The 20,032-nt window shown below is 57.8% G+C and overlaps 1 protein-coding gene across 7 annotated transcripts in view; it reads left to right on the plus strand.

Annotated features, from left to right (window-relative positions):
* ZMIZ1 (zinc finger MIZ-type containing 1) overlaps positions 1-20,032 on the plus strand; it is a 231,295-nt gene that overhangs the window by 203,037 nt on the left and 8,226 nt on the right. For 4 of the 7 annotated variants that reach the window (XM_019749484.3, XM_019749483.3, XM_019749486.3 and 1 more), the window contains 15 exons: positions 2,687-2,801; positions 3,790-4,007; positions 4,985-5,183; positions 6,146-6,436; positions 9,047-9,229; positions 10,143-10,220; positions 10,896-11,070; positions 11,589-11,730; positions 13,275-13,485; positions 14,634-14,739; positions 15,680-15,840; positions 16,915-16,982; positions 17,291-17,359; positions 17,823-18,067; positions 19,353-19,519. In XM_019749484.3, coding sequence (XP_019605043.1) covers positions 2,687-2,801; positions 3,790-4,007; positions 4,985-5,183; positions 6,146-6,436; positions 9,047-9,229; positions 10,143-10,220; positions 10,896-11,070; positions 11,589-11,730; positions 13,275-13,485; positions 14,634-14,739; positions 15,680-15,840; positions 16,915-16,982; positions 17,291-17,359; positions 17,823-18,067; positions 19,353-19,519 — 2,428 coding nt within the window. The remainder of the gene's footprint in view (positions 1-2,686; positions 2,802-3,789; positions 4,008-4,984; positions 5,184-6,145; positions 6,437-9,046; positions 9,230-10,142; positions 10,221-10,895; positions 11,071-11,588; positions 11,731-13,274; positions 13,486-14,633; positions 14,740-15,679; positions 15,841-16,914; positions 16,983-17,290; positions 17,360-17,822; positions 18,068-19,352; positions 19,520-20,032) is intronic. The other 3 variants (XM_074339673.2, XM_019749485.3, XM_074339678.2) reach the window with 1 other exon arrangement.

Raw genomic sequence — 20,032 nt, forward strand, 5'->3', positions numbered from 1 at the left:
CCAGGGGGCTTTACTTCCTGAGTCTGCCAGGCATCAGAAGCGGTAGTCAGCCTGCAGGGTTGATGGCAGCTTGTGGGGCGGGAGTTCTGGGGAAAAGGACAGACTCTGGCTTGTGCTCTGTTCAGTTGCTGAGAGTCCTGGATTCAGTCCAAGTACACCTAGGACCAGGGCCCGGCAGGAGAGCCAGTGTCCGGGGGTCTCCTCTTTGTCATTCAGAACCGTAGCCTACAGGGCCTTCCTTCCAGACTCTGGAGTGCCAGCCTTGGGACCAGGCAGAGCCCCCAGCCCCGCTGCCCTGAGGAGCAGGCCATTGCTTGCTTTGCTGTGCTTCTCTGCCCCACCATGCTCTCTTGGCTCCCAGGTCCCCAGGCAGCCTCCCCACATGCAGAGTGAGGTCTGTCACCTTTGGCCTGTGCCTCTGGGCCTCACCCCCTTTCTGATGATCCACATCATGTCTGGCCGACAGGGGGCAGGCAGGAGGGCTGGGTCCCCTGAGGACAGCACTTCTCCCTGCAATTCTAGGCCTGCTGTTTTCTCCCAGAAGTCGTGGGTAATACTCAAGTCGGTGTCGCTTTCCAGTTGAGAAAACCTTTTTGTCTGCATTCTCCTTTTTGATCCACATCAGGGTTATGCCATCCAAGCCTATGTTATGTTGTTCACACCTACTTGACCCGCAGTAAATACACATATTACACTGTGACCCAGGGCGCATGTATACTTGTACGTGAAATCAAGACGTCTGTTCAGGGATAATACTCATCCTTGCTGTGTGATCGCACTTGATTGCTTTGTTTTATTCCCTCTTTTTTCCCCTCATGCTGGTTTGGTGTCATGACCTCATAACCAACTCATGTTTCATGCCAGTGTCTTGAAAACAGTGGGTGTGGGGGCAGGGAAGGTGCCATTCTTATGCCGATTTTTATAAATGAAGAGACAGAGTGCAGTCAAGTTTGGGAACTGGCACCTGGGCTGTGAGCCAGGGAAGAACAGGTCCAGGATAAGGACCCAAAAAAAGCCAGGGTAAGAGGAGAAGGGAGGGGAGTGGGTTGCTGTCATACCAGGAGGTTGGGGCAGGCCCCTCCAATGAGGTGACTTCTGAGCAGAGACAGAAGGCAGCCCAGGCTGGCCAGGCAGAGGGAGAGCCAGTGTGGGTACACAGTGATACGGTTCTGCCCTCCAGTCAGACCACCCAACTCAACCCACACTGCCCAGGGCTCTGCCCAGGAAGGGCCAGGTACAAGACGCAGACCCCCAGCTCCCCTCCATGCCCGCGACGCAGGACAGGCCTCCCTCCTGGAAGTTCTGACCTCTGGGCTGGCTCCCCGCACCTCCGCTCCCAGTCTCCCCAGACTCTAGGGCCTCAGCTGGGCTCCAAGTTCTCCAGGTATAAGTGAAGGTCTTTGCGTTCTGCTGACTTTCTGTGATGAGGGAACAAGCCAGACAGAGGCACGAGATGCTCTCCCACCAGGCCGCCCTCCTCCAGAGTCCCCCCACCCCCGGTACCCAATAGTACTACTCATAGGCCTCACCCCTGTCGGGTGCCGTGGGCTGAGGTGGGACCGCAGACGTGGGCGCTCTGCTTTTCTGCCCTTCCTGAGGCGTGTCTGGGATTTTATCTCAGTGCGAGGTGCTGGAGAGTCCGTAGGGATAAGACAGCTCCAGCCCAGCAATCCCAGGGGCCAGGATCCCACCATCCCCTTCTGGAGCTGTGCCCTGGTCCTCTCCCTGGGGTCTGCCAGACCTCACGCTCCACCTGCACCATGGCAACTAATAGGAAGCCATTATTGAGCACTTGCTGAATGCAGGGCAGGGCATGAGGTCTAAGGTTAAGTCCTGGCTTCTGATGTTTGGGGGTTCCTTGGCAGATGTCACCAAACAAGGTGGGTACTGCTGGGCCTAGCAAGGCGACTGGGAAGACATGGGAGTGGCTGAGGGAGCTGCAGGATGGGGGAGCCAAGGCGGGAAGCAGGGCAAACATTCTGCGGTGTAAGTTTGGAAGTTGCCTTGTAAACACTGGAGCCCCTGAAGCTGTCTGATTGTGCCCAGTGTCTTAGGTGCTAGAGGGAGGTTAGCTTGATGGGGGTGCACACAAGACAAGGGTGGGAGCAGGGAGGCAGTGCATCAGGTAGGCCTGTACCTGTGATCTGGAGTTGGGAAGAAGGGAAGGAAGCTCCTTCCAAAGGCCAAATCAGTGGGGCTAGGCGGCCAGCCTGCCATGAGGGTTTGGGAGGAAGGGGGAAGAGCCAACCCTCAGACTGGGGGCCTTCTGACCTTTTCTGAGAAGGGACTGGGAAGTTCCGAGGGGAAGCTGGTGCTGGGGAACGAGAGCTCTTTCTGGAGAGCCGCTTAGTCAGAGCGCGGTTGAAGGAGGAGCTTAGGTGGAGCCTGCAGTTCTCGCTTCTTCCTCCTCCACAGCATGGCCTGTGGACTTTGGGCTAAGGTGAGACAGACAGCTGTGGGGGTGACACCTCTGCAGTGACAGGGGTGGGGGGAGAGGTGGTCACTCTCGCACAATCTGTCACCATGCAAGGTGCACCTGTTCTGGACTAGACACCATGCCAGGCCCGGGGTCTCCAGAAATGCCTAGACTTGGCTGGAAGCCACGGAGCATGGCAGGGTGACAGGGCATGCCTCCGCCTGAGTCTCTGTGTGTAGACCCTGAGGCCCCCCTCTGTCTCCTCTGCAGTGATGGGTCATTCCCCTACGACCCTGTCCCTTGGCAGCAGAACACCAACCAGCCTCCCGGCTCCCTCTCCGTGGTCACCACGGTTTGGGGAGTGACCAACACATCCCAGAGCCAGGTAAGAGCCTGTCCTAGCCCCAGCCACAGCCCCTCCCAGGTGGGACCATCCGTGGAGCCCCAGGGCCCTCGGGTCATCATGCCGTGCCACCCCTGCTCTCCCAGGCTCTGCCCAGCTGGAACGACCAGCATTCAGTGCACACCCAACTGTGGACACACCTGCACCCAAAATGGGCCCACATCTGCCTTCCGGGGGGCAGCAGCTGGCCCTTGGGCACTGCCCCATCCCAGGGCCTTTCTGGGGGCATGGCTTTCATCTGACCGACAGACAGCAAGAGGTTCTTCCTGACCTTGTTTACTTTGGTTGGATAAACAGAAGGACTTCCTGCGTGTCTTGGGCCTCGGGGCTCCAACATGTGGGGTCTCTGACCTGGGTGACCTGGGTTAGATTTCAACAAAACGTTGAGCCCAAACTGTAACAAGTTCCTAATCAGCCCTGCCTGCCACTGCTGTGCCTTCCTCTTTCCTCCTCTCCCCCACTCTCAGTCTCTGCCACTGCCATGAGGAAGGCTCAGGGCTGGTTGCTGCCCAGGAGGGAACCACTGGGCTCACCTGTGGTCTCGGGCCACGGGGCCGCTTGGCCAGGATCCTGCTGCCTTCCACTGCTGGCACGTTTGCTTCTCTTTGCCCTCACAGAGCAGCCACCAGGGCCTTTGTGTGGCTGACGCTCTGGCCATCCAGGCCTCTTTGCAGGGAGGGAAGGCTCAGAGGTCCAGTGCTTTCCCACCTGCCACCTGATACAGGCACAGCCTCACCTCATTCCATCGCTGGCTTAGGTTGTCCTTTTCTGTGCTGCTTGCTTCCAGGCTGGGTTACCCCCTCTAATCATTTGTACACTCTGGGAGCAATAAATGACCCCCATTTTTTTCCTCCTCCCTTTCTTGTCTTCCCTGTTTCACTTTCTCCACTGCCCCTCGCCTTTTCTCCTTTTTCCTTTCCATGCCATTTCTGGTACCCGCTTGGGTGACAATTACTCTCTCTGCCCACAGGTCCTTGGGAACCCTATGGCCAATGCCAACAATCCCATGAATCCAGGCGGCAACCCCATGGCATCAGGCATGACCACCAGCAACCCCGGCCTCAATTCCCCCCAGTTTGCTGGGCAGCAGCAGCAGTTCTCGGCCAAGGCTGGCCCCGCACAGCCATACATCCAGCAGGGCATGTACGGCCGGCCCAACTACCCCGGCAGCGGGGGCTTCGGGGCCAGGTGAGCAGGGCTGGCCGGGGCAGCAGCCTTCAGAAGTGGTGGGCAGCCCTGCCCTTCCCCCATCCGGGCAGAAAAGTCCGATTTAAATCCCAGCACCGCACTTCCAGGCCTGTGCTGTGTGGGCAAGCCCTGGCACTGACGTCATCTTCAGTCATCCCATCATTTAAAGGGACAGTCATCCCCTGTCCTTGGAGCCAGTGCTCCCGGGCAGGGCAGCATTGGGTGGTATTTTGAGAGCCGTCAGGCCTCCGGGGTAGGATCCCATTCCTCAAAATGACCTTTCTCCTCTTTGTGTTTTTATACATTGGAAGACACTAGGAGAGCTGGATCAGGGGAGTTCAGTAGAAGCTGCAGATGCAGGGGAGCTCTCCCCTGCCCTGCTGGTTAGGGAGGCAGAGCTGTGCACAGACTGGAAGGAAGGGCAAGGAATGCCAGGAAGGGGCAGAGGTCTCGCAGGCCTCCTCCTGCTGCCCTGTTCTGTCCAAGATTGCTTGGCCTCACACCCCCCTCCCCCCCAGCTCCCAGACTGACCGTGGCTCTGCTGGTGTCTGCGCAGTAGGGCCTGATGGTTAAACACAAGAGCCAGACACAACGGAAGCTGCATCCCCAGCCTGCCATCCACCTCTGGAGGGCCGTGGGCATGTTGCTCAAGTTCTCTAAGACTTGGGGTCCTCCTCCAGAAAATGGGCTGAGCCAGGAGGCCGAGGTGCAGTGATTTAGTGCACATGAGAGTGAGTGCCGGCCGGTACCCAGCCAGGGCTCCAGGAACACAGCGGCTTGGTAGTCATGAAGAGCTGCCAGCCCAGAGGAGGCCCCTGTCCTCTCTAGCATCTGATCTAGACACCTCCCCGATCTGTGAGCTGGGTGCAGGATGGCCTGGAATGGCCTCATCCTCCGCCTCCCAGCCCAAGGCTTGCTGTGGGTTCATCTCTACATTCAGGCCTTCTCTAACTCTTCCCTTCTTTTCTCCCTCACAGTTATCCCGGGGGCCCTAGTGCCCCTGCAGGCATGGGCATCCCTCCGCACACCAGGCCGCCTGCTGACTTCACTCAGCCGGCGGCCGCCGCAGCAGCAGCTGCAGTGGCAGCAGCGGCAGCCACGGCCACGGCCACAGCCACAGCCACTGTGGCAGCCTTGCAGGAGACGCAGAATAAGGATATAAACCAGTATGGACCGGTAAGGGCCCCGCTAGTCCTGGTCCAGCCTCGCCCAGCCAGCCAGACACACAGCCCCCGGGGAATCAGAGCTGGGGTGTTGGTGCCTGTGGGACCGTGTGTGCTGAGGGAACTGATGGTGTCAGGGTACTTTTGGGTTTTCTTGGAAGCACATGGAGGTTGTGTGTTAGGATGTGGGTGTGTCTGTGATTGGGTGTGGTATGGGTGGGTGTTTGGGTGCTTGTGTGTATTCTGCGTGGGTTGGAGGCTCGTGCATGTCTGTGTATGGGCAAGGAGGACCCACATTGCTCTCAGGGCCCCTACTCACTGAAGAGCCAGCTAAAATAGCCTTGTCACCAGTTTGTCCCCAGAGTGGCCTCTGGCCATTGCTCTCCTAGTCAACCTGTCTGTGAATTCTGCCCAGATCCTAGCTCTGCTCCCCTGACTTTCTGAAGGACAGGGTGGGGTGGGAGGAGGGGTAGCCCCACAGGAATGCAGGACAGGTGTGGAGGTTACAGGATGGAGACAGCAGGGCAGGTGGGCAGAGGTGGGAGCTGGGGCCGCATCAGACTTTAGGGGTGGAGTGTGTGTCTCCATTGGCCAAGGACCAAGGGCGGGGCCAGGGCTTCCAGGAAAGGGGCTCCTGCCTCCATCCTCATCCACCTCCATCCTCCCATGCCCCTTCCCGCCCCTGCACCCTCTTCCCCACTTCCTGCCTGCCTCCCTGCAAATGCCTGTGCATTGGAGTGACCGCGCCCCACCCCTTAACACCTCTTGGGCTGCATCTTTCCGGTACGGCCTGCAGAGGGCAGCAGTGAGCCCAGGAGGCTGGCAGCCCCTAGGGGCCTGGTCACCAGTTGCAGCCACACAGGAAAGTGTCCCCCACCCCACCCCAAAATCCCCCACCTCCCCACCCTTCCCTCCCTGCACTTTCAATGCATGTGGCATTTTATTCTTTTTTTTTTTCTTCTTCTCCCGTTGAAGGTCTGTTCCTCTTTCCAGATGGGTCCCACCCAGGCGTATAACAGCCAATTCATGAACCAGCCCGGGCCGCGGGGGCCTGCCTCCATGGGGGGCAGCATGAACCCTGCAAACATGGCGGCTGGCATGACACCCTCGGGGATGAGTGGCCCTCCGATGGGCATGAACCAGCCCCGGCCACCGGGCATCAGCCCCTTTGGCACGCATGGGCAGCGGATGCCCCAGCAGACCTACCCAGGCCCCCGGCCCCAGTCCCTTCCCATTCAGAGCATCAAGAGGCCATACCCAGGAGAGGTGAGTGTGACGACAGGCAGGTGGCGGGCAGGGTGGGAGGAGGGAGAATCCCGGGACTTAAAGACGGGTTGTGGGCAGCCCCTTGGAAAGGGCCTGGATTGACCTTATGATTGACTTGAATGAGGAGACACATACACGAAGCACTTTGCTCTGGACCAGTGTGGATGGGCACTTAGGGAGCAGTAGCCTCTGTTAGTGTTTTCTTTTGTCTCAGCACAGACACTCGCTGGGTCCCTTTGGGTAAGGAACTGAACTTTCAGGGGTCCACAGTCTTTATACCCACACGAGGGCTTCTCCACTTCCCTCCAAGAGTGAGAGATGAAACAAAACCCTGTAAATATCTAAATGCTGGCACATCAGAGACGTGATTGGAAGGCAGACAGTGTGTTTCTTAGAGCTCGTCTCCATCAACAGTCAGCTGCTCTGTCGGGAGGAAGGCTACCTCTCCGGCTGCCCAGCCAGCTCAGCCAAGGTAACGGTGAAGATTTAGGGAAGTAAAACACACCTTCTGTCCTCCGGGAACTGAGACGTCAGCAGGAAAGATGAGGTCAAAGCAGGAACCCCCACTGGAATGATGCACGGCGTGTTAGGTCAGAGGAGGACTTCCTGAGGGGGTGTCACGGGGCCTTCAGCGAGCACTCGGAAAACAAGCTGGCAGCACGTGGCCTGTCCGGGTCAGCTGAGGACCACACAGGGACCCCACAGTCCCGACCTGGCGCTCACTGTTCGGGAAGCGTGTCTTGATTTCTTTTTCTTATTTTTTTCTGCCTTGATTTCTCACCCGAACAAAGTCCATTCCTTAGCATTTCTCCCAGTAGCCCGCTCGTGCGCCCATTCTCAGATGGGCTTCATCCCCTTTGTCCCAGAGCTGTGGCCTTCAGCTTGGGCTCACAGTGAGTTCCTTGAAGGTCTGTGGGCTTCCCGTCAGCTTCCACCCTAATTTGGGCTAGAAGGTGGCTTGGCCACTAGGGGAGATGTCCTTAGTGCGGGAGGGGAGAGGTCAGGGACCTCCACAAATACCCCGGAACCTGGGTCAAGCCCTGACACTCCTTCAGGTTGGCGGCACCAGTTCAGGGAGGGGCCAGAGAAGGAAACTGGCTCATGAGATCCTGGCTGTTCTTGGAGGACCTCAAGCTGATGGCCTCACTCCCATGCACAGCCCCCATTAGAGTTCTGTGCCCTTTCTCAGCCCCCTGTGCCCAAACTCCCGTCATCCCTGCTGGCTGCTGGCACATAAGGGGGTATCCACGAAGAAGGCACCAGGTGTCTCAACATTAGTCAGACGTCAGCCCTGCACCTGCACCAGTGTCATGCTTCCTGGCTACCGCTTGCCTCAGCGGTACCAAAGGCTCTCGATTCTTTTTACTAAATCATCCTCTTCCTAGAACACTGAGCTACCCAACTACAAAATACCTGAGTCTGGGCTGTGACACTGGGTGGGCACAGCCTGCAAGGCCTGACCCTGTCTGGGAAGACTGGCCTCACATCCAGTGGCATGTTCATAGAACCTTTGAGTTGTTGGACCCTTCGGGTGGGGACTAGAGTTAGGTCGCCTGGTCCTCTCAGGATGCCCTTCTCTAGTCTGGTGGGCGGGCCCCCACTGCCACTTCCACTCCTCCAGTAATGTGATGGGAACCTCACTGTCACATAGAGCAGCCCCCGTGTCACAACACTGAATTGGACAAAGTTCTTCAGCTCTGATGCAGAAGCCTCCCATCCTCTGCCCTTTATCCCAGGTCGTCCCTTCATTCATTGAGCGAGTATTTATTGAGGGCCTATTCTGTGCAGACAATGGGACAAAGCCATGTCCTGGACCTCTGAGGCCAGCGGGCAGGAGACAGTTCATACACAGGAGTTGCACTAGACAGGGCAGAAGAAACCACCGACTGCATGGCATGTAATGGCCCGGGGTGTTTGGGGGCAGCTGGCGCTGAGAGTCACTTGGTCTTCCAGATGGGGAAGGTGGCAGACCAGCAAGAGCAGAAGTAGTAGTGTGTGTCATCTTGTAGATCTCCACAGTGACCCTGCCCCTCTCTCTCCCTGGAGTTGTCTTCTCTTCTCTCTCAAGTGCCTCTCCCGAAAGGGCTTGTCTTGGCCCTTCCGCAGCCTGGTTCTCCTGACCTCTGCAGGGATGGCCCAGAATGAACGTCAGTGAGTGCTGCACACTAGGGTACAAGGGCAGTGCCTTCCACACTCAGCCTCAGAAGGCAAGGATGGGGGTCCCCTTTTGAAGGCACAGCCTGTTGTCTGTGTCCTCCTGTCACATACCAAGCACTGGGAGACACACAAAGGGGACTTTAGAATCAGGCCCCCTCATAATGGCATGAACAAAAGGCTCTCACAGCACCCCCAGAGTCCAAGGGGCATGGTGCTTCGAGAAAGACAGCTTCAAGCCCAATGGGCAGCATGTAATGTCACTGGATATCAGGCAGGAAGGGGCCCCAGGCATCGTCTGCTTTAGCCTCTCCCCTTTCTCAGTGGGGAGGGTGTTTTGTGGGTGGAAAACGGTTGGGACAAAAGAGAGGAGGTGAAGCAGTCCTGGTATTCCAGTGAGTGGCTCTGCTCTGAGACTCTGACGAACTTCTCCCCCTCCTTTCTCTGCCGCCATAGCCCAACTATGGAAACCAGCAATATGGACCAAACAGCCAGTTCCCCACCCAGCCAGGCCAGTACCCCACCCCTAACCCGCCACGGCCACTCACCTCGCCCAACTACCCCGGGCAAAGGATGCCCAGCCAGCCGAGCACTGCACAGTACCCGCCCCCCACGGTCAACATGGGGCAGTATTACAAGGTGAGTCCCACCACCCCTGCCCTGACCCATGTCATCTAGGCCTTGAGTGTCCCCTGAAGTCACGAAGGGGCAGGCAGAGATTTCTTGATGTGTCATTCTGTGCTAAGAGCTATGGATACGGTGACCAAAATGTCAAAGTGACTTTTCTTGGTTCCTGTTTGCATGAGTTCAGATGATTTTCCTTCTTCTACTATTACGGGTACACACAAGATAATATAACAATAAAGGAGATACACTTTTTAAAGAAAAGCACTCTGAATATATTAACATAGCACTCGAAACTTTGTTTCTCTCTACATGCATGTGGACACCCGTAAACTATGTAGTTGTTAGGACTGTAATTTTGAATCTGTTTGTTTCACGTGACATCGTAAATATGTTACTTATTGCTACAGTGTCTCTGGTTTTCACTTAATGGCTGCCCAACGTTTCACTGAGATAATCGTGCCATATTTTGTCCTTTCTTTTGTACATTGGTTTTTTTCTGATTTTTCACCTTTGAAATAATACTGTGATCAGTATCTTTAGGCACATAGCTTTTCCTTCTTTGGGGATTATGATAAAGAACCTTCTCAGGAGTAAAGAAGAATGAAATATTTTACATTTATTTGCCAAGGAATCATGCCAACTTACATGACCACCCGCCAGGTGGGGTTACTATTTTTGCTCAGGCTTTAGCATACTAAGTGTTTCTATTTTTGTACACTCTTTTGCTCCATTAATAGCTATGGACAAAACCAAGTGACATGCTGTCCCCAAGGGGTGACCTGCTCTACCTTCGCCCTGCTCCTGGGGAAGGGGACATCTTCAGCATCCCCTGTACTCCTAGCAGATTTTCATTGCAGGAGGGAGAGCAGGCTTCTGATCACTTTTCTGCCTTCCACTCACAGCACTGTTTATCTTGTTTTAACAGCCAGAGCAGTTTAATGGACAAAATAACACCTTCTCGGGAAGCAGCTACAGTAACTACAGCCAAGGGAATGTCAATAGGGTACGTTCCAATTTTCGTCTTAGGAACTATAACCCACCTGCCATTCCCACCCCAGCCTCTGGACCTTAGTAGAGGGTGTATGGAGCTGCACTTTCGGGTCACCTGCTCTGGGGCACAGAGATGCCTGAACAAAGAATCCGCAGGGTGGGTGGGCCAGGGGCAAGTATGGACCTGGACACTCCTGGAAGAAACAAAGGGGGGACTAAGAGAGAAGGGGAGAGGGGCTCCTGGGGAGCCGTCTCCCCATGATGCTGCAGGGCTGCCTCCATCTGGGGACCCTGCAGCATCCCCAGGTTGGGGAAAGGACCCTGGGTTGGGGAAAGAGGTGTGGCCTAGCGTCATGATGTGGGTGGGCAGCCCGAGCCCTGAGCTTGGTCAGCTCTCCTCTCATTCCGGGGTTATATTAGACAAGTCCCCCCTCACCTTACACCTGGGTCCCCATTTGTCAAATGGGCCAGGGTACCCTTACCCCACAAGTGAAGGGTAGGAAGACGCTTCCCAGGCCCGCCTGTCTTCCATTGGGGGCAGAGGCCTGAGTACAGCAGGAAGGAGAGAGAGGTTCTCCCAGCAGAGCAGGGCCACAGTCCTAGGGCCCTGGGTGGTATATGTCCACAGCCGTGGCCCCTCCTATCTCTGTGACCCCATAACCTATGTGTGGTTTCTCTTTCCCTCCAGCCTCCCAGGCCAGTTCCTGTGGCAAATTACCCCCACTCACCTGTTCCAGGGAACCCCACGCCCCCCATGACCCCTGGGAGCAGCATCCCCCCATACCTGTCCCCCAGCCAAGATGTTAAACCACCCTTCCCACCAGACATCAAGCCAAATATGAGCGCTCTGCCGCCACCCCCAGGTGAGTGCCCCACTCTTCCTCCCTATGTGTGGCAGGAGACAGGGGCGTTAGAAGTCAGACTACCTGTGGGGCTGGGCATGTGGAAAGGGTAGGAGGGCTTGAGAGCAGGTAGACTCCACCCTGAAAGGAAGGCTGAGCCAAGGCTGGGCTGCCAACAGCCCTCATTACCTGCCTGAGTGGCTAGGAGGAAAAGCAGGTGGGAGGGAGAGCCTGGGGCTTCCAGAGCAGGGAGCCTGTGGGTGAGAGGAGATGCAGAGCCCATCTGAGTGTGGGAGTGGGATGCAGGGATGGTCAGGATGGGTCAGGTGGACTAGAAGTGCTGGGCTCCCTTGTGTACTTGGCACACAGCCCAACTTCTGTGGCCCTGTTTGCACCCACACCCGTGTGTTCCTCTGAGCGTGCAGTCAAGGGTGTGTGTCCTGTGGGTGGGTGAGCCCCACCTGTGGCCTCAGAGCCCAGGCCTCTGTGTGCCCACGGTGGCCAGGGGTGTGTGGCTCACCGCCTCTTCCCCCGCCCAGCCACCCACAACGATGAGCTGAGGCTCACGTTCCCTGTGCGGGACGGCGTGGTGCTGGAGCCCTTCCGCCTCGAGCACAACCTGGCCGTCAGCAACCACGTCTTTCACCTGCGGCCCACAGTCCACCAGACACTGATGTGGAGGTGAGTGTCGGGGCGGAGGCATAGGCCTCAGGTGTGTACAGGAGGCCCCGGGGGGACATCCCCGAGCCCTGGCATTGCCCTGATGGGAGCAGTATCAGTGACGGAGCCCTCTGTGCGCAAGGCCCTGGAGATGTCATGGGGAGCCCGCAGGGGCAGGAAAGACAGACAAGCAGCCTCGGCATAATGGCCAAAGGCAGGGAACAGCTGTCACTCACCCTCGTCCTGAGAGAGTAGTCAGGGATGACTTCCCAGAGGAAAAGGTGGTTAGTTCAGACCTAACAGCTTAGCAGGAGGGTGTTCCAGCAGAGGGTGTTCCAGCCAGAGGAACTTGAGCATGGCTCGATGTGGCCAGAGCTAGGAATGTGGAGAGATGAGACTACGGTGGAAACAGGGCTGGGTCGGGCAGGACCAGCCAACCCTGCAGATTACAAGGAGTTAGCCACCAGGCTGGGCTGCTACTCACACACCAGACAAGCCAGAGAGCAATGGCTGGAAGTCCCTTGCTGGACCTGGCCCTGTGTCCCATGCCTTCCAGTGGACAATGCTTACCCCGTTGGTGATGAGGAACCTGAGTCCAGAGAAGCTGGTTAGCTTGGGGCAGCTCTCAGCTAGTGAGCGGCAGAGCGGGGACATGGGCCTGGGTCTCTTGGATGCCAGAACCTGGTGATGGTGTTCCCACCCTCAGTCCTTCCTCCTCAGGCACGACTCTCACTGCCAAGCCGAGCCTGTGACCAGAGCCCCTCAGCTGCGCAGTGAGCAGATGAAGGCATGAGATGGGTCTGAGCTAGAAGTGTGCACACACACAACTGACCCATTGTCTTGACCACGCTGAGCAGGCCGCAGTGAGGGCCAGAGACAGCTGGGGTGGGCGTGAGGGCATGGGAGCCCACACTCAGGCAGGAAGGTGGAGAAGACACCGCTGTGCTGGGGCCTTGCTTACCCTCCCTTTCATACCCGGGTGTGCCCTCACCTGGGAGGCTTCCTGTGGCCCTATGCACTGGCGCTGCTTGGTTTTCATGAATATGTGGTCACTTGGGGGTTCATGTGGATTCCCTTTAGTGCCATGTCTTTGGGGTTCATGGGGGGGGGGCAGGACTGAACCAGATGTGACCCTGGCCTGTGGTGCTTCTCCCAACAGGAGCCCTGGGAATGGGCATAACCAGCTTTTCAGCTGGTCTTGTCAAACTAGTGTCTTCTTGCCCCTCTGTGTCTGTGCTGGGGGAACAGGCGTCATCTTTATAGGTGGAGGGCCCAGGGAGATTGCGGCCGAGTATGGGGGTGGCTGCGGTGAATAGTACGTGGGAGTTATGAGGGAAATTGGGATATTGGGATGGGTTTTGATTAGAGGTGGGTACAGGGGATAATATCCAGGGTGCGAAGGGAGCTTCAGGAAGCTGGGGGAGCCGTCACTGCCAAGGGTGGGGTCCTGAGGGACTCATGGAGCTTGGTGAGTTAGGGGTATGTGACCTAGCCCCCCCCGTCATCGAGGCCACGGGCAGCCCCCGGCAGAGCCAACCTGAGCCCCACCCCTGCCCCCCACGCAGATCTGATCTGGAGCTGCAGTTCAAGTGCTACCACCACGAGGACCGGCAGATGAACACCAACTGGCCGGCCTCAGTGCAGGTCAGCGTGAACGCCACGCCCCTCACCATCGAGCGCGGTGACAACAAGACCTCCCACAAGCCCCTGCACCTGAAGCACGTGTGCCAGCCGGGCCGCAACACCATCCAGATCACCGTCACGGCCTGCTGCTGCGTGAGTGGGCGGGCATGTGGGCACCCCGCCGGGAGCCTGAGGTCCTCGGTCCCCTCAGGTCCTCAGCCTCGTCCTTAGGTCTTCGTCCCCCATCCCACAGCCACCAAAGTGACCTTTCAGAAACGTTCTTCAGAAACGTGCAGTGGTCCCCCAGGGCTGTGGAATAAAATTCAAACTCGGTGGGTCTCCAAAGCCACTGCTCTGGGCTCTTCCCCGGTCCTGAGGCCTCCCTCTGCTCTGCACTGTCACCTCCACTTACTCCCGTAGGCCCGTCCTCCTGGACACCTCCCCTGCCACCCCATGCCCACCACCTTCTCCCAGCTTCCTCTGGTGAAGCTCTGTGTCCCTCAGTGCTAGGCTCTGTTCTGGCCACATTCACAAGAAATTTTTATATCCTAATCACCTTTTCCCCTAGACCCAACTCCAAGTCTGGAGTTAACGCCCCCTTCTTCACCCAACCTACTGTTTTAGAATCATGTATGGGTGTGTCCCTCCACCCTATGACTCATTGCCTTAGGGCCATATCTGAGCCACACGTCCGTCCCCCAGAGATCAGGGCCTGGCACACATTGCTTGCTTGGGGACCTGCACGAAAGTATATTGCCTTACCCTGCTCTGCTGGTGTCTCGGGGGGACAGACGCAGGAGAAGGAAAAGCTCTGATCCTTCAGGAGTCACAGGGCTGGGGAGGCTGTCAGAGTGGGGAGACTGTGGGGCCTTGGCTGGGGTGCACCGTCCTGGAAGGCGTCCTGGAGGAGAGAAGACGGGGACTCTGCCCTCTAGCAGAAAGGGTGGAGGACGTATAGTGGGGCGCAGTGGTGTGTGAGGTTAGGAAGCGCGGCAGGCTCTTGTCCTGGCGCCCAGTGTCCCATAACCAATCTAGGGTGTTCTGGTGTCATAGTCTTATTGGCCTAGAGCAGAGGCAGGTATTTCCAAGTGGTGAACCCAGCCTGGGTCACAGGTCGCAGGACATATACTGGGCCTCGAAGGCTCTCTCTCCCAGATCCTGGGAGACCCGCTTCTAAAGTGCATCAGTGTGGCCCTGGCCTCCAGGGGCCTTCGGGCATGGGGCAGCGTGGGCCTGCAGAGGCTGCGGTGGGGCTGGCCGTGGGGGCCACTGCAGGGCCTGACACCCGCTCTTCCTTGCAGTCCCACCTCTTCGTGCTGCAGCTCGTCCACCGGCCATCTGTGCGCTCTGTGCTACAAGGCCTGCTCAAGAAGCGCCTCCTGCCCGCTGAGCACTGCATCACCAAAAGTGAGTGAGCAGCAGACCCCGGCCCGCGGTGGTCCGTCTGCACCCAGGACTGGCCTGTGGCTCTGTGCACGGCACCCCAGGGCCCTGAGTGTTCCTTGGCACCGCCCCCCGTCCCCGACTCCTGCCCCTCCTCTGCGTCTATGCAGTTGACCAGATGAGTGCTGCCCTTGAAGACCAAGTGGGAATCCAGACCCACCTGGCTCCCAGCACAAACCACCGTAGTGCAGACAGTCCAGGCAGGCTTCCTGGATGAGGTGATCACCTAAAAGGGTGGGAGGAACAGGGTCTTAGTGGGAGGAAGGTATGGGGTAGATCAGGCTGGTTTCCAGCCTGGCCTCCCTGCTCCAACAGTGCACACCTAACTCTAGATGAAAAGCCTTGGCTCAGAATGCACTCCTTTGGAGGAGACCCCCAGGTAGCAACTCTGGGGAGCACCATGCAGGGCACGCACCACTGTTCCCTTCTTCCGTTGTGCTTCTTCACACTGTCTGTGCCCTAGAATCCCAGCAGGCAGATGTCCATTTCTGTTTCCACACTTGCAGAATTAAGTGCAAAAGGGCCTGAGGGGGCTCTGTTGACCCAGAAAATCAGTGGACAGGTGCCAGGCGGGGTTTCTGCAAGTTTTGCAGAAAGTCCTCTTTCTAGTGAAGGTGAAGCCTGTTCCACAGAGACTGGGGAACCAACATGGCCACCTCCAGGGGCACATGTGCTCTACACATGTCCAGCGTGGGGGCTGCCGTTCAGAGTGCCACACGGCCTAGGGCACCCGGCACGCCAAACTCCCCTTTGACCAGGCGACAGTGTGCTAGGCATCCTTGTGACCTCCCAGTTTTGGGGGTGGGGGGAGAACGAGGTTGTGTTTCAGCCACATAAAGGTGTGGGGGGGGCGTGTGCAGCATGACCCTACTCATCCACCGGTGCCTCTCCCTCCACCCTACAGTCAAGCGGAATTTCAGTAGCGTGGCGGCCTCGTCAGGCAACACGACCCTCAATGGGGAGGACGGCGTGGAGCAGACGGCCATCAAGGTGTCTCTGAAGTGTCCCATCACGTTTCGGCGCATCCAGCTGCCTGCTCGAGGCCATGACTGCAAGCACGTCCAGGTGAGCCATCCCGTGAGAGCCACCTGGGGTCTGGCTGTGATGGTGAAGGGTAGGCAGAGGGGGCAGCAGGCTTGTCTCTGAGCCCCAGACAACGCCACGGCCGTCAGCAGCACTCCCACTTCAGCCATCATTTATCCTTTTATCATCTTCTCTGCTTGCTCGGGGCGAGGGCCCAGCGGGCTACAGAACTGGATTTAGGCAGTCCCCACCCTGGCAGTGTCAGATGCCAGCTGGAAATCTGGCACGTGTGGCCAGGGCTGGTTCGCGACTGAGAGCAGAGATGCCTCTGCCTGGTCGCTGCTGTTCCTGCAGACCCTGGCCCTGAGCACGTGCTCAGGAAATGGGTGGAATGAATGACGGTCACAGCCTGGGTGGCTACAACAGAGCACTGTGCAAATGTGGGCAGCCCAGGGCAGGCTGGGGCTGCTCAGGGAAGGAATCCCAAAAGGGGTGTGAGAAGCCATCCCTGAGGAGCCTGGGTGTGAGCCTGCAAGGTGGGCAGGAGGGCGAAGAGGCGGCAAGGCCAGGCCGGCTGCACCCTAAGTCCCACCCTCGAACACAGCCTCCCGAGGGCCTCCTCGTGGGTCAGGAGCCTCCTTGCCTCCCTCCGGGAGAACGTTGTGGGCACAGTGGACCTCTGGTCACTTTATGTGATACACACTGATGAACTGGATTGCATGTGTCCTCGGTACCTGGGCTGGGCTCGTGGGAAAGCTGGAGTTTTCCATACTGACCCAAGCCTCAGTGAGAGGGGCTGTCACAGGCAGGGTCCATGAGGGGCAGCTGCAAGGGAACAAGGAAGGCTTCTGGAAGGATGTAGGCGTGGGGGTGGTGTGAGGAGGGTACGCAGAGGAGGAACTCGGCATGGCCAGTTTGCTGTATGTGCGGCAGAAAAGTGACCCAATCCATCACACTACCCAACAACTAGCCTGGGTCTCTCCCACCATCTGTCTCCCTCCCTGGTGGGAGGTCTTCATAAGAGTCTCAGAGGCAGTAGTGATTTCATCGAGGTGGTTTCTGACAGTCCTGATATCATCTGTCTGTCTGTCTATCCATGTCTGTCGGCCTCTGCAGTGCTTTGACCTGGAATCATACCTGCAGCTGAATTGCGAGAGGGGGACCTGGAGGTGTCCTGTGTGCAAGTGAGTGACGCCCACCCCAGCAGAGCTCTGCTAGCCTCCCTCTGGCCCTGCTCTTTGGGGTTCAGCCACCTCCACCTGCCGTAAACGCAAAAGAGAGAACCCAGATACAGCAGAGAGGTTCAGCTATCCAGAGCTGTACAAAATCCCTTGGTATCGAGCTGTCCCAAGGGCGCCCTCTCCTGTCAGTGCTGTAGTAGTAACCGCGGCAGGAGCAGGGTGTCTCACTGACAACTGTGGGGAGGGTGGACTGTGTCCCTGCCCTCTAGGTTCCAGGAGCAAAGACCAAGCCCTTTTCTCTCCTTTTCCAGTAAAACTGCTCTGCTCGAGGGCCTGGAAGTGGATCAGTACATGTGGGGCATCCTGAATGCCATCCAACAGTAAGTGAGCCTCCCAGGCTAGGGGCACATGGGCTGGGGTGGTGGGAATGCCAGCCTGGAGTGAAGGAGGTGGGCATGTGAACATGTCTGACACTCCTAACCCCTTGCCCCCGGGCTGGGAGACCCTTACCTACATCTCTCACCTTTCTGTGACTTCACCTCTAGGGTTTCTGTACCTGGGGGCAAATGAACTTTCAGAAAAGACTAAGCAGTTCCCCTGACAGCCATTTCCTGTGTGGGAGGCCCTGGGGCCAGGTGCCCAGACATTTGCTAATCTGAGCCTCAGTCTCTCCACCTTTCAAAAGATGCAAAAATCCCCCACAACTCTTATCGTGGGTAGAGCCTGGGGAAGATGGGGGCAGGGGGCCAGGGCAAGGAGACCTCAGTATCTGTCCAAACTGGAGGCTCTTGCGTCCGAAGCTCAGCTCCCTGGAGCCTCAGCTCTACCCCCTTGCCCCCCCAGCTCCGAGTTCGAAGAGGTCACCATCGACCCCACGTGCAGCTGGCGGCCAGTGCCCATCAAGTCAGACCTGCACATTAAGGACGACCCTGACGGCGTCCCCTCCAAACGGTTCAAAACAATGAGCCCCAGCCAGATGATCATGCCCAATGTCATGGAGATGATCGCCGCCCTGGGCCCTGGCCCGTCCCCCTACCCGCTCCCGCCTCCACCTGGGGCCACCAACTCCAACGACTACAGCAACCAAGGTGGGTGACAGCAGACGAGGGCAGCCCCAAGTCCCACGGGGGGCACAAGACTTCTGTGCTGATGGTGGCAGGTGCGGGGTCGCGGGGGGGATGTCATATAAAGGCACAGAGGTGACGTGCACCCCTCAAAACAATCCCACATCACTGGACTTGTGGGTACAGTGGCCCGTGCCCTGCCATCGTCCCATCTCCATCCAGCCCTGTGGGTTGGCATCCAGCTAGGAAGCTTGAGTGAAGAGCTGCCGCATGACCCAGCCTCCTGCCTCTCCCATCCCACCCTGCCCAGCCTCCTCTCCTGACTCTGGGAGCCCCTAGGGACAGCTCCTTGCCTCCAGGCAGGCAGGTGCCAAGCCCAGGGGCTTCAGAACCTGCTTTGCTGGGGACACAACAGCCACCTCTTTCCTAGCCTGAGTGTTCACCAGTACCAACAGCAGTCACTTGGAGTTCTTGGCCCTGCCCCCGGCCCTCCTTCTTCTCTGTGACATCAATATTGTTCCTGTCCCTGCCACTCTCGCACCCTCCCAGAGACAGAGTCCAGGGGCTTGAAGCTCCAGCCTTGGCCACCAAGGTCACTATCACTGCCCTCTGACTCTCTGCTGCCCACACCAAGCTTCACCCGTACTGTCCTTGGTTCCTAGAACGTACCCAGCCTCCTCAAACACAGAGGGCACCTCCACCACTGGACCCTGCTCTTGGGTGTCCACAGTGCCTGGATGATTCCAGGCCCAGGGAGGTCAGCCCACCCAGCCAGAGTCCCACAGCACGCTGAGGGCCCCAGCTTCCCAGCATGCTCGTCCTCTGACCTATTGCCACGGCCACATGATAGAGGGGGCAGCGGCCAAAGAGGCCAGGCAGCTGGCTCTTAATCGTGTCATCTTGAGTTGCATGCAGCTTTGTTCATGAACTTGGTTGATTCTGACGTCCCCCTGGCCTTGGGTCACCCCAGTGATGAGGGGCAGCCACGTGGGGGGCAGGCCTGGCTAGTTCAGAAGATGCTGTGGAAGGCTGAGACTTCTCATGTCCTCCCACCCACAAGCGGCAGGCCCACCCCTTTCTCCCACCTGCCCCTCCTCGTAGCCGTGGAACTGCACATGCCCTGGGGACAGAGGCCCACTGAAGAAGGCTGCATCGCTGCCCCATGGCACAGCCCAGAGGCTAAGTCTGCAGGAGCCAACTCGGGCCTCACAGGAGGGCAGAACTCAATTAATTTACACACGGCCTATCCCCCGGGGATGGCTGTCTTCCCTCAGGTGACCCCTGCTCCTGCCATCTTGTTTCCTCCCAGGCAACAACTACCAGGGCCATGGCAACTTTGACTTCCCCCATGGGAACCCCGGCGGCACGTCCATGAATGACTTCATGCATGGACCCCCCCAGCTATCTCACCCCCCAGACATGCCCAACAACATGGCCGCCCTCGAGAAACCCCTCAGCCACCCCATGCAGGAAACTGTGAGTACCTGTTCCTCACCCCCACGTCCCCCACGCCCTAGCCTTTGAGTTGGGCAGAGGGCCTGTCTGATGTTTACCTAGTTCCCCCCAGGCAAAGAGGAGGACTAAGAATTGGGTCTGGGGGCTCAAGAGGAAGTGAGAGGCCTGACAAGCTGGGTAACAGCCCATCAACACCCATGGACTTAGTTGTTTCACCCAGGATATCGGATTCTCAGGAAATGGGGGAAGGTTCGGGCTGTTCCCTACACACACGTGTGCATGCACAGCCCCCAGGTACAGACACACACACACGCACACACGCAACGCCCAACCTCTCTGTCCCCACTTACACTCTTACACTGACTTATGTAACCCCAGCCACCTAGAATTTTGTCTCAAACCTAAGTACTTACTCGCCCAAAGGTCTGAATCCTTGGGGTATCTCCACCTCCTGCAAAAAGAAATGCTGGGAAGTCCACTTATCCTGAGAGTGTTCCCTTCTTGTCCTGTTTTACGTATGAACACATACCCTGC

This window comes from Rhinolophus sinicus, chromosome 15 (genome assembly GCF_057876585.1).
Source record: "Rhinolophus sinicus isolate RSI-liver-muscle chromosome 15, RSI-T2T, whole genome shotgun sequence".
Classification (NCBI taxonomy): domain Eukaryota; kingdom Metazoa; phylum Chordata; class Mammalia; order Chiroptera; family Rhinolophidae; genus Rhinolophus; species Rhinolophus sinicus.